Raw genomic sequence first — 13754 nt, 5'->3', positions numbered from 1 at the left:
AAAATTCGTATTTATAACTACTATGCTCAAATTTAATTCTTGATTTATAGTGGTTAATCAAATATTAATAATGATAAAAATTAAAATTTTTCATTACTTTAAACTTACAAATTTTAAACCTTTCTTGAATACCTTTTATGTTTTGAATGTTTTTATTTTTTATTTTTTATGATAAACTAAATATACTTCCTTGCTAAACAAATATAATTTAGATGCTTTTATAATTTTTTATTCTATTAAGAAAACAAGAACTACAATCACAATTTTTAAAGTTACAAAATTTTATAAAAATAAAAATAATATCTTATAAATAAAAAGTGATTTTGGGATATACATATATAACCAACTAAAAAAAAAATCTCATATAATTATTTTATTAACACAATAAGATTTTTAAATTAATTTTTCACATGGGCTCAAATTAATATTTAACAGGAAAAACTATTTTTCCTTTTCTTTTTCCGTCCTCACCTCTCTGACTCCATGCCAGACAGCACTCCTCCTCAACCGCCACCCACATCGCCACCATCAACGTCATTAACCGTCCTGGCTGAAGCCTCCGCGCCTCTAACAACCAACCTTTATTACGATTTGCAAAAGAAACATTTGGAGGAACCTGTGTAAAATTGTTGAGGAGGTGATTCAGATTCGTTTCAGGGTTTAAATTAGCCAAAACCCGCAATGGTATAGCCTTTTTTATTTTTACCTTCAATCTTGAAAGCTTAAATTTTTATTACTTAAATTCATGTTTGAACTCTGTATCAACAAGTTAAATAGAAGATGTGCGATTTTAATGCCTGATGAGGAGATTCGGAATTTTAATACGGGACTGTGTGATTGCTGTTACTAAAAACACTCTTCATACTCTTACTTTATAAATGGCTGTTAATATGAAAAAGATGGTTTTGCTTTGGTTCATGTATTTGTGCGATTTTTGGAGGTTAAAATGCACATAACTGTCTATAATATTAGGCTTCAAATGTGATTATTAATCTCCATTGAACCCACTTTTTCCTTTCCTTTCCTTTCCTTTTTTTTTTTTTTTGTGTGTAATGAGTGAAGATTGCCTGGTTAGTTTTTTGAGTTTAGGTTGCGCTACTTTGATGTCTTATGCTTCTCGTGCCATTGTATGCTTCTGTTTCGGAACTCTACTGGTCTGGTTTAAGTAAAAAGATGCAGTTTTGAGCATGTTTCAATTCTGTGTTTATTTTCATTGTTTTTGGGTTCCCTTGTTAATCTTTGTTGAGGATGGCTTAAATTAGGTTAATTTTTATTTTTCTTTAATGGTAAAAATGCTAACTTATTACTCTAAATGCTGGCTGATTTGATTTATTTCGGAGAAAATAGGAAACATGTTAGTTTTATGTGCTTGCTGAGTTTTGAATTTTTTACGAAACCACTGCTTGTTTGTTTCCCTTTTTCTAGCTGTTTCTCTATGAGTTTATGTGATTTTCGTATTCAGTCATCCATGCTGGAAAATTTAGTTAGCTTTGACAGGAATCTTGTATTACTGTCAGATTTTAATAAATACATGTGACTGCATGCTGATTTTTACCAAACAGACCTCACCCGTCGGGCATAAAGAGATGAGACCTGGTTTGTTATAGTAGAAGGTTTAAAATGAGTCCAAATAATAAATGACTGATTCATTTTAACAGAACATGGACAATATATAAGCCAGTGGCTAAAACCCTCCAATTTGTGTTGACACGCTCACAGTGACACAGGAGACTCTCTCCCCATTCACTTAGTGATGGTGTTACAACTGAACCCAGTTCTGTTGTTTGTGGACTTGTAGGAATTTTACAGCTCATCTTGACTGAGTTTTATTTTATTAGCAATTTTCATTTTCATTCTGTTTCTTAATCTCAGACGTTGCCCTCTCTTTCACTAAGGTTTGGTCTTCCCTCTCTCTTTTTGTGTTACTTTGTTGATATGGCATGCTAACTTGCCTTTTTTACTTGTTATTCATGAAACTACTGCTCTGCTGCTACTACTGTTGCTTTGATTAAACTTCATTTCAATCTATTATTGATTCAGATTGGGCATTTAAGGAGAATAGGAGTGGGCAGGGTGCAAACCTTGCTAAATTCTAGCTACAAAACGACAATGGAAGTTCAAATACTAACATCTAAGACACACTCTGCTGCTAATGCTGCTTTGCCTTTGTCACAGGTGCTCAAAACAATTACTATCCCTATATCATTTAATAGCAAAACTAAAATTAAATTGTTCCTTATATTCTCATTAGTTTGCTTCTTGTTTCATTTTGATTGATGTTAATCTCCTGAATTATATGCATGTAATAATATTTCAGGCGGTTTACCATGATGGAAAATCAGAGCAGAATCTGAGGCGAAACCAAATTGGTGACAATGTCTCCAAGAAGGACAGGATCAAATTTCTCATTACCTCAGTAATTACCCAAAACACAAATTACAAATTGCTATCTATTGACTCCAGTACTTGGAAAAATCATTTCTGAATTTAGTGACATTGTCACTAATGCTGTGCGAAGGTTATTTTTGATTTAGTAATTAGGATAATGGTTTGCAGAGTTTTTGAGCCATTTCTGACCTGCATATAGCAACAACTAGCCAAATCCCTTTTCTAATTTGGTTCGCTAACCAGCTATTTTGTCGGTCTTCCATTTATTAAATCTGTAATGCAGCCTCTAGGGTTATAGAAATTGATTAAGGAAATAAACAACGAACCTACACACAAGAAAGCAAGTTAAGCACACTCATGGTGGCAATACATTAAAAAAAAGAACAGAATAAACTAATTTCTGCACTCAATGACCCATTCAATAGCTTGGTAGTTTTTGTAGTTATGAGGCATAAGCTGCTTAGTTCTGGATATGGTATTTGAGAGTTTCTAAATGGCATCAATGTCCATAAACTTTCATCTTTTTGTTTCCATAGCTTGTACTATTTCAGTATTGTATGACAAGACAATCTTACATATGCAGCTTTTAGATCTAAATGACAGCAAGGATGCTGTTTATGGTGCTCTTGATGCCTGGGTTGCATGGGAGCAAAAGTTTCCTATTGCGTCAATTAAGCAAGTATTGATTGCTCTTGAGAAGGAACAGCAGTGGCATCGAATTGTTCAGGTCTGATACTCTCTCTCCCCCTCTCCCCCTCTCCCCCCACCCTATGTGACCCTAACCTGGATGCATGCTTTTCTGAATATGATGGTGTTTATGTACTGCGTGAACATTAAGAATAGCAGTGGATTCTTGTAGGATTAAGTCTAAAAAATAAGCAGAAAACATGTAAAGATCACAAGACAACTGTCATATGGATGCCAGATAAACCTTTCATTTTATCTACTTAAAAATTCATGGTTTTAGCACTCTCCTAGCTTGTGTAACTATATCTTTTTCAAATATTGACTAAAAAACTTCTCACAAGCCATATGAATCTAATATCTTAAGTTATGCTGGTGGGAAAAACTTCTATGACTTATTGCAAGTGATTTATTGCTCATTTGGCAACTGATTGTGTTATTCCCACTGGATAATCTTGATGTTATACCAAAAGTTGTTAAAGCTTTTTGGTATAACACTCTCTTTTCTTCTTCCTCTTTTTAAAAAACTAGTGACAATTGTTGATAAGAGTTTGCGCTGTGGTAGTCATGTTATTTCCATTAATCAAATCTGACCACTCATTGTTCTCTATTCTAGAATAAAACTTTAAATACATGTTCTTTGTATTGATTGTATTTTCCTTTGTTTGCTAATACGGGGTAATATAATTGGACACCTTCTCTATTATATTTCATAAACTGATGATAAATAGAATTAACTTGATTTAATTGTTTTTGGGACAGATTTTTATCTCTCACGTTAAACAAAACAATTTTGATTGGCTACTTATATTCTTTCTAAGGTTGATGGTTGAGATCGTTGAGCTTTTCAAACTATGGTCTGGTTTTCTATTCACTCCCAGCAAAACAAAATGAACAATAATAAAAGAAATGGTATTTTTTTGGGACAAATTTTTATCTTTCATGTTAAACGAAATAATTTTGATTGGCTACTTGTATTCTCTCTAAGATTGATGGTTGAGATCCTCGAGCTTTTCAAACTATAGTCTGGTAGGGGTGTTTAAAAAAACCGAATAACCGAAAAAACCGAGAAAACTGATGGAAAATTAACCGAAAAAACCGAACCGAGATAAAAAACCGATTAAACCGATTACTAAAACAAAAAATCTTTCCGGTTCGGTTCGGTTCCGGTTTCACCACCAAAACCAGTGAACCGAACCGGCTACCCATAAAAATAAAGCCAGAAAGGCAGAAACGACCTACTATAAATACTAAACGGTACAGTTAAACCTAAACCTAAATGATTTACAATTCACTTCTGCAGCTGCCGCCCACACCAAACCAGCCTTCTTCCTTTCCCCTTCAATTTCCATCTTCCCTGCCTCTTGCCCCCTGCATGTGTCTCTTAACTTTCTTCTCTAGCTGATCAACAAGCAAATAACCCACATCTCCGCATCCATAGATCTAGTAGACTTGCAGTGGAAAAAAACCCGAACAAAACCCCTTGGCCTCTCTCTTCACCTGCAGTAGAAAGAGTTAAAGAGGTAAAGAGTTGAGGGAGCGTTAAATTGTTCAAGAGATACCGGGCCTTACACTGAGTTGTGATGATTGATTTACTGTCATAATTAAAGAGTTGTTCATTGTACACCTTTTGCACAATGCTTTAGATAAATTAAATAGAATTTAATGTTGGCTCTGGTTCCTGTCTTGTTTCGCTAAATGAAATTGCTTCTATTTCATATTGTCAATGATACTGCTAATTTTCAATATAAGTTGTAACATTTGTGGGTTCCATCTTGTAACTGCCCACGATTCTTTTTCTACTTTTCTTGTAAAACCATGCTATTTTGAAGTGAATTCCTGCCTTTTGGGATATTTTGTAATGAATGAAAGACTAAATCTTCCCAAACCATAAGCCAATTTAAAAAAAACCTAAGGGATTAGGTTTCCCGGTTTTTTCCTTAAAAAACCGGATTTAACCGAACCGGTTTTCGGTCCGGTTCGGTTAAATTTTTACAACAATACTGTAATTCGGTTTGGTTGGTTTTTTGGGTCTAAACCGAACCAAACCGAACCGTGAACACTCCTATGGTCTGGTTTTCTATTCACTTCTACCAAAGCAAAGTGAAACAAGAATAAAAGAAATTGTATGTCCATTTAAGAATCTCTATTAATTATTAAAGACAAAAGTGAAGGAGCAAAGGCAGAAATTTCATCTTGTATTTTTTTTACGGAGCTGCAAATCTTTGCTGTTATGCTATCTTGATACTAAGTTCTTAAGGCATCAGTCTCTTCTTTTGAATCTTACTACAAATGACTAGTAAAATTGTATAAAAAATGAGAAGGAAATGATTGGAATCAAGTTGGTCAATTCTTGAGAACTGATGACTAGATACTGTGTCTGTGATACACGAGTTTTTGTTTTTTGGTTTATCAACAGAGCCACTAGTAAAGGCAGCTGTATCCCGGTTCTTTTTGCCACCCTAAATTTGAGATCTAGGATTGTGGTCCAGTAAGATATGGAAGTGCAAACTATACCGTGTTTTCTCTAAGAGAAACCAAAAATTGGTGCTTGATATGGATGTACATTGGATGTACATACTCCTTCATAAATCATGGAATAGGATTACATTGTTAAACTTGTTGAAGATGGTTTTTTAATACTATTATTGTGAAAACGCTTTGCTTATACTGTACTTATCTTTTATTGTGAAGCTGTTTTTTTTTTTTTCCATGACTCCCCATTGTGTAAACAAGGAGGAAAGCTCTATCTCATAAGAGAAACCAGAAAAGAAGATTTTGGTGTTTGATGCGCCTGAATCAATGAACAAATTTTGCGTACTAACATATCAATTGATCAAGTGGAATATGTTACCCTGTAACCAGCCCATGTCATTAGGTTACCAGGCAAAGCAAGTTAGAGCTATTAGAATCGAGAAAAAATGTCATTTAAAAAGCATTAACCTAGTTAAATTTTGAGAAGATTTCAATTTGATAAAATTGGATGACTCATTGTTTCACTCTCTCCTGGCTGCTGATAATTTTCTGGCTAGAAAAAATGATTCAAGGGAATGTCAGATAAACATGGTTAAAATGACAGCTGCGGTTGTTTCTAGGTAAATAAATTAAGAAGTAATAGGTCAGTAGGTTGCACAATTCATCTAATGAAAGTCCTCGAGAGGCCTTGGATGCAGAACTCTTAAGAATTCAAGAGTTGAGAAAGACTAATACATACTGAAGGAGTTGCCTTTAATGAAGATTGATCAAAGATTTTAAATTTGCACTTCAACTCCATATTCCAAATGATAGTAATACCGCTTGTTTCTACAGAGCTTGCTAGTCCTCTCTCATCCTAAAAGCCATGAAGTGGATATACATAACATCCACCTCACTCTACATATTGCCTCTGAAGACTCACTGTGAATACTACAGATTAAGTGACCGTGCATCCCTTTGTTGCCATGGTTCATAGCACAAAGAATATCAGGTGATGGAGCCTAATTTTGGCTTCCTGATTTGCAATGGATCACTAGTATTTCTCTTTCTCTTCTTGAGTACTGTAGTTTAGAAAAAGGACCTGAAGTTGGGGTATCTTGTCTGTGTGGATATGTTAGCCTGAGGTGACATGGGTACATTTGTTGTCTGCACAGGATAGTATAGAAGTCTCACAAAGAAATATCATGAGGAACTGGAATGGGCCATGATAATTAGAATTATTAGGAGATCTTCATGGTGACAGCTGCAACTGTGTTTTTGCCCAGCTGCTTTGTGCTTACTTTTCTTGAAGAAATTGGTGAAGGCATTTTGTGAATCTCATATTTGGCTTTGCAAAAGGTCTTCTTTCAGCTCCTGGTGATTAGTTTTCTTATATTGTCATTAGAGAATGTTGGATACAGTGTTTGTTTGTTTTTGCTTTTATATTGGTAACTTTAGTTTAAGATAACTTCCAAGACCCACATTAGCTGCTCATGGAGCTGTGAACTATAGTGACTACCTACCTTGTATGTTTGACAACATCGAATTGTAGAACAATATTGTGAGCTTGGCTTTTAACATTTTCATGGTGGTGTTTGTAATGTTCTTTCAAAATATTATTTAATTTTCCTTGTTATGCTGCTAATTAATGCTATTTCATTAACATTGAAATTTATTTGATATGTTAATAGTTTCTTGTTAATCTCTAAAGGTTATTAAATGGATGCTAAGCAAGGGGCAGGGAACCACAATGGCAACTTATGCACAGTTAATACGAGCATTAGATATGGACCACAGAGCAAAAGAAGCACATGAGTTTTGGTTGAAGAAAATTGGTAGAGATCTTCATTCCGTGCCATGGAAGCTATGTAATAGCATGATATCTATATACTACAGAAACAACATGCTAGAGAATCTTATAAAGGTTTGCTTTGCAGCATGTCATATGCCCCTTCACATGGAGAATTGGTTGTGTAATGAACTTATTATGTTTACTAGGCACTCATCCTCACGATTTGCATACCATACTTTTTTCATTGTTCTGTAGAAAATGGTGGTTTTCTAGAAATACATCATCCAATGCAAGAAAAACAATTTGAATATTTTCTGTAGAAATTTATTTTCCAGTGAAGGACACAGAAAAGCTCTATCCTTGTTGAGGTAGCTGCATAGGAACATGAATGAAAATGGTAGAAAGGTGTTCATACTAACCATTATTACTTTCTGACGCCTTGGATGTGTAACTAACTCAAGGAAATGTTACAAAACTTGAAGATTCTATAATGTTTTGAAGTCAGTGAAGTGAGATTTCTTTCTCAATTTTTCTATAGGATATGAAGCTGGCAGTGCAACTGTATCTATACACCCATAGATTGTCCATTTTTTCTTGCAATAGTTGCATGTGAATCTCTCTGATTTTAGTGGTGTAGTCTATATTTTAATATTTCTTCCATTCTATCCCAAGAATAAAGCAAAACAAAACTCTGTTGATTTGCTGCTTAAATTGAACAGAGTTTGGTAGTCATTGGAGGATGTGGAAGAATTTATCCTTTGTTAAAAAAGTACAAGGAAGGAGAAAAGTGCTATAAAATTCATTTCTTGTTGAATCTACTGTTTATCTGTAAGAAAGGAATGTTAGTTTTGCCTTTCAGTATGCATTCTTTAGATTTGTCATTTGTTGTCTTTGTTAGTTGGTTATAGGTTGATGTTGGATTAGCTTTTTTCTATCTTGAATTGTTTAAAATTGCACCTTGTATATTGGTTGGACTAACGCAGCTTTGTCATTGTAATTGGATGCAAAGCTTTTCAAGGGGTTGGAAGCTTTTGATCGTAAACCTCCAGAAAAATCAATTGTGCAAAAAGTAGCAGATGCATATGAGATGCTAGGCTTACTTGAAGAAAAGGGAAGGTTACTAGAGAAGTACAATCATCTGTTCATTGAGACAGGGAAAGGATGGAACAAGAATTTTAGGGTTGTCTCTTCCAAAAAAAATAACAAATCAGGTAAGGCATTTTCAAGTCACTTTCTGATAGCAACAAATTTTTGTGCTGTAAATTTGCTCAATAACTAGTTAAAAGGAAAAAACAAACTAAGCAAATTTTTGAAATGAATGTTCTGAAAACAAGATTTCTTTGGCCTATGATTGTACTTTGCAATTAGAGCGTGTATGATTACTGTGTCTTTGCCATTTGGTGCTGTAGCAAATATCATCATTTAGCTTCTATACACAAACATGAACACATTTCAATTTAGTCTTCAAACCTCCAAACTACTTCCAATGATGGAAAATTGGATACAGTGATGGTTTATAGTATATGCACAATCTTTGCTATTGCCCATCCCTCAAATTTTTCGTGATTGCAAGCTTTGAAATTTGACTGCATTGAAGATTATACAGTAGTGGATGGGGACCAAGCTAGACTTTAAGTTTGACATTTCATAAAAAATATGGTTTTACCTGCTTTAGTCCTTTGGATAGTTTGATTTATCAAACCCAGCTCAACCTTGACCTGCCCAAGGGCCTGGAAGTTTCACCTCTTCTACAACTGGTGGGTCACTGGGTATGATGGTCGTTTAGTTCAAATATATTATTTATTTATATTCAAAAACATTTATTGGATTATGCACAATTAAAATATAAATAGGTCCATTAAGTGAAGACATGCCATAATAATATGTATAAAAGCATTTGGTTTCATCCAATTACAGCCTTCAAATCTTAGTAAGAGATGTATTATTTAGTATCTGCAGTTTGCTTTTCTAGACAAAACTATTATATCTTTATTCATTACCATCACTTACAATATCTTGGAATTCCCATTCTCTAATTGAGCATGAGAGGCGTTTTATTATTGTTTGGTCGCATTCAAGCTCTTTTTCCAAGCTAGATGATTTTGATGATATAACATTGTAAGAAACATGTGCCCCACATGAAGTTTCAAGGGCTATTAAAGAACACGACATTCAGAAGCCCCCAAACACGTGTTGGTATATGTCCTTGTGTTTCTAGAACTGAGCCTGATCATATGATCTTTTCATATTTGTGATAAGCAATGTATGTCCATGTGTTTGTTATGACAACTCTAGAACTGAACCTGAACTCTCTGTTGAGCCCTAGGACCTATCAAATTATCAATCTGTTGATTTTCATGTGCAAATTCATCTGCTTTAATGAGTGATCCTTTTACGTAGATGAGAGAAAGACATTAAAGGCCTTTGCCTCTTGATTTTGACACTATTCAGGGAAGGCAAAAAATTGAATATGCTTCAGATATGCTTGCTGATGCTGTGGATGGAAAACAGCAACTCCAAGATTATCAGAACATCGCAGATAAATTTCCTCTTGCTTGAATTTTTGGAATTGCTCCTTTTTCCTTGGAGAAACCTTTGCTGAGTTGATTTGGCCAGTGACTGTGTTGAATGCTTTGCTGCACCGCTGGGAATTAGAGATTATGGTGACAAGGAGGACAAGGGTGAAGACTATTTTATTTTGTTCACTCACCTTGGAGAATTATACGAATATTTTCCTGTTTTTATTCATTTATTTATTTATTCTCTCTTTTGAATAATCATATCATAAAGAACTGAATCTTCTTTAGTATGTAGTTTTTTCAATTAAAAAGCATATGATGTTAATAATTTACATTTTAGATATGTTGTTATCGTCTGTACCATGCGGCATTTGTTATTTTCCACAGAATATCTATAGATGGATGGATGCATATGCTACAAGTCAAGCAGGCAGCAGTCCGAACTGTGCTGCAAGTAAACCAGTTTTGAACTAAACAATTTAGTTGATTTCCAGTTGATGCATTATTTGTGTTCTCAAATTTAACAGGCCATTTTATTAATTTGTTGTGTAGAAATAGTAAATTGGTTTCCAATCGCAACCCTCGTGTTATTTCAAAGTCACTAGATCACGTCTGATACTGATATCTATATGTGTTTGGTATCTACATGTGTTTGGTATTGTGGTGTTTTGAATTGTGGTATCTACACTCTGGAGCCATGTAACCTTTTGTTCCTCGAATTCGTGAGAAGTCAGAGCTATTGCTACCCCTCTGAGACAGCTTGGCTAACCCGAAATCTGCAATCTTAGGTTCAAATTCACTGTCCAGAAGTATATTTCCTGGCTTCACATCACAATGTATAATCCATTCTAGACGCTCTTGGTGAAGATAAGCCAAACCCTTAGCTGTCCCCAAGGCAACTTCAAACCTGTCTTTCCATTCAAGAAACTTTGGGGAGAATAGATGCTTGTCCAGTGACTGATTTTCCATGTGCTCATAGACTAGGAGTCTGTGTTTGCCCTCTGAACAGAATCCCCACATTCTCACAAGGTTCATGTGATTGATTTTTCTAATTGTGCTAACTTCTGCCCAAAATACATCCTCCCCTTGGTACATGTTTTCCAGTCTCTTCACAGCTACAACCCTTTCATCTGTCAAAATGCCCTTGTATACGGTTCCAGAACCTCCCCTTCCCAGCTCTTCCTTGAAATTATTCGTCGCCTTCTTGAGCTCAGCATAAGTAAACCTCCTAAATCGATTTGATACACATGATATCCATCTCCCTCCAAAGCTGGCACACCATGCTTTCTGAAAAGAAACCACCAACCTGAGACTACAAAGAGAAGTTCAATAAAACCAATGGCAGAAGCAAATGAATAGAGATAAACCCATCTTATTCTCTTAGTGTTGGTGTTATACATAGATGGAGAACCGATCATTGTTTCCAATTCATCAGACTGGCAAATGGGGTCAGTGCCATTAAGAATAGCGAGCTGAGATGTCTCAACAGTCGCTGGCAATTAGAGATATATTTTGCCTTCAAAACTTGGAGACTGGTAACCATTGAAAAGCTCACTTTTCGTGTAACAATGTCGCTCCCCAGTTAGCTTATAGTTAAAAGCTTTACACCGATAGTCCCCCACGCAGCTCTTCATGCAGGAGTCTATCGAAATGGATTCGGTGTAATTAAGATCAAATCCCCTGTGATCTACATGCGGCAACTCCACAAATTTCACTTGCTGTGACTGGAAAAGAGTTACGTTAAACAAAGGCTTGCAGCCTTTATTCCAATTACCAGGCTCAGTGATCTCATAGCCAGGAGGGCATGGACACTTAGGCTCTGGTGTATTTACACAAATCGCATTTCTCCCACAAACTGCATGAACATTACAAAGCTGAGAAAGAGCTTCCCATGATGTCAACCACAACCCAGTGTCATTGTCCAGGCTATAAAGCCTGAGATTCCCATTATAGTCCATTGTTAGCCTCCTTTTGATCCTTAACGAACCCATGTCAGAAGCAATGAACTGGAACCGACCACTAGATACAAAATGGCCCGTTTCATGCATTTCTGCTACTATTATAGCTTGTTCTACCATTTTCGAACACAGTCAAATAAGGTACAGGCCAGTATATGCTTGAAATATCAGAACCATCATATTTCAACCTCAGCACATTATCATTATCAAAAAAGAAACTAAAATATCCAGAAGCACAAGACCCTCCATGTAATCTAGCAATCAGCTTTGTACTCTTAGTAAATTATGGGTTTGGAAGAAGTGTATCAATCGGAGAATCAAAGCTTTGCCATAGAATTTCACCACCAGGGCCTTTAATAACAAGGTTACCAGTATCCAGAAGCTCTGCCATTCTAGCATCAGTGGAGGTGGTGTTAGTCTCCCATATGAGGGAACCATCAACATCGGACAAGACCATGGCACCATCTCATCGTAGAGAAACTCTTGAGCCTCGGCCATTGGTAGGTCTGTCTCTGTTGGCCATCCAAACCACAGTCCTGTCCTTGGAATTGGTGAACCAAATAGAGAACCAATAAGCATTTTGTCCCATCCCATAGAACCCACAAGAGAATTTTATATGGAATCCGTTTTGACCTTCTTTGCCTACTAATATTGATACCGCGGGATATAAATTTTGTTTTGCAAATAGATGAAACTATTTCCACGTTGGGAGATAATTTAAAGAGGATGTTCCAAGGCGCAAATAAATCTCCTCTTGTTTACCGTTCTCTGCTGCCTTGAAATTGAGATTTGGGGGTAATTTAAAGAGCCAAGTTCGCGAGTCTTTCAATAATCTGTTAAGAAATTAGATCAAAATTAATGAAAGAAGTTTGATTGGTATTGAGCTGCAGCTTTACCAAATATTTTTCTAAAACACAAATTCTTAGATTGTTCATCTTGTTTTCTGCTGTTATTTTTCCAACAGGGTGAAAGTTGTGTTGGGTTTTTCATGGAAGCTAGCTCGAAACATGATTTGTCAGGAACACAACTATATTTGCTACTAACAAATGCTGGAATTTCATCCTCATCTCCTAATTAACTCGGTGAGTGTTAATGGATGCCTATGGGTGACATGGAAAAAAACTGCTCTCGACTCTGAGCTTTTATGGTTTACATAGAGCACAGTCTATATCCATGCTAAAATTGCACCATTTATAGTAGAAGTAGAAACTCTCATTTCTTTTTTATTAGTAACATGTTTTTTTTTCAATAAATAACTTATCAAGCCAGTTTTCAGCAAAAATATAAAAAATATGTCTTCGTAATTTTTTATGTGGCAAAGTTAAAAGGATCAAAGACTATTTAATTCTCATTAAATATTCATATGCAATTTTTTCATAATTTATTACATATTAGACTTTTATATAATTGTTAAAAAACGTTATTGCAAATATAATTATAAAAGGTGCCATATCATTTTTTAAAAGTATGGTATAACTATAAATGGAATTGTAATTATTAATTTAAATAATAATTTATTTTAAATTAAAAAATAATTTTATGGGCCTAAGGTACGAAATCAACTCACCTAGCCTTAAAAGAGGAAAGGTAAGGCGCGCATGGCCTGAATCAAACTTGCGTGTGTGTGGGATGACTCTGTTTATTTTTGTGTTTTAAAAATATTTTTTAAAAAATTTAAATTTATTTTATTTTTTTTATTTTAAATTAATATTTTTTTTATTTTTAAATTATTTTGATATACTGAGATAAAAAATAATTTTTAAAAAATAAAAAAATATTATTTTGATGTATTTTGAAATAAAAAACACTTTAAAAAACAACCATAACCACACTTCTAATAAATCAAATTTGTATATTATGCATTATGACTAAAAAAAAAAAGGGAAACAAATCTATTTCTAACCCCAAAACATTCTAAAAGCATCCAAAAAAAAAATATAACTAAATCTAAATTTTTTT

The 13754-nt window shown here is 34.7% G+C and overlaps 1 protein-coding gene and 1 pseudogene across 2 annotated transcripts; one reads left to right on the top strand and one right to left on the bottom strand.

Annotated features, from left to right (window-relative positions):
- The first annotated feature begins 439 nt into the window (after positions 1-439).
- LOC118048477 (pentatricopeptide repeat-containing protein At4g21190) lies at positions 440-10197 on the top strand. Of its 2 annotated transcripts, none has more exons than XM_073409638.1 (7): positions 440-684; positions 2041-2175; positions 2318-2416; positions 2972-3115; positions 7238-7450; positions 8328-8529; positions 9719-10197. In XM_073409638.1, exons 1-7 carry the CDS (start codon positions 682-684, stop codon positions 9751-9753), a joined length of 831 nt encoding a protein of 276 aa, XP_073265739.1. In that variant the 5' UTR covers positions 440-681; the 3' UTR covers positions 9754-10197. The 2 variants fall into 2 exon arrangements, with proteins under 2 accessions (XP_073265739.1, XP_034914057.1); XM_035058166.2 differs by having other exon boundaries at positions 443-684; positions 9770-10197.
- A 188-nt stretch (positions 10198-10385) lies between these two features.
- On the bottom strand, positions 10386-12384 carry LOC118048293 (putative receptor protein kinase ZmPK1; annotated as a pseudogene).
- Between the last annotated feature and the right edge of the window lie 1370 nt (positions 12385-13754).

The sequence above is a fragment of the Populus alba genome, chromosome 6 (genome assembly GCF_005239225.2).
Source record: "Populus alba chromosome 6, ASM523922v2, whole genome shotgun sequence".
In the NCBI taxonomy this organism is placed as follows: Eukaryota; Viridiplantae; Streptophyta; class Magnoliopsida; order Malpighiales; family Salicaceae; genus Populus; species Populus alba.
The sequence above is the reverse complement of the archived record's forward strand: the minus strand, read 5'-3'. Positions and strand labels throughout refer to the sequence as shown.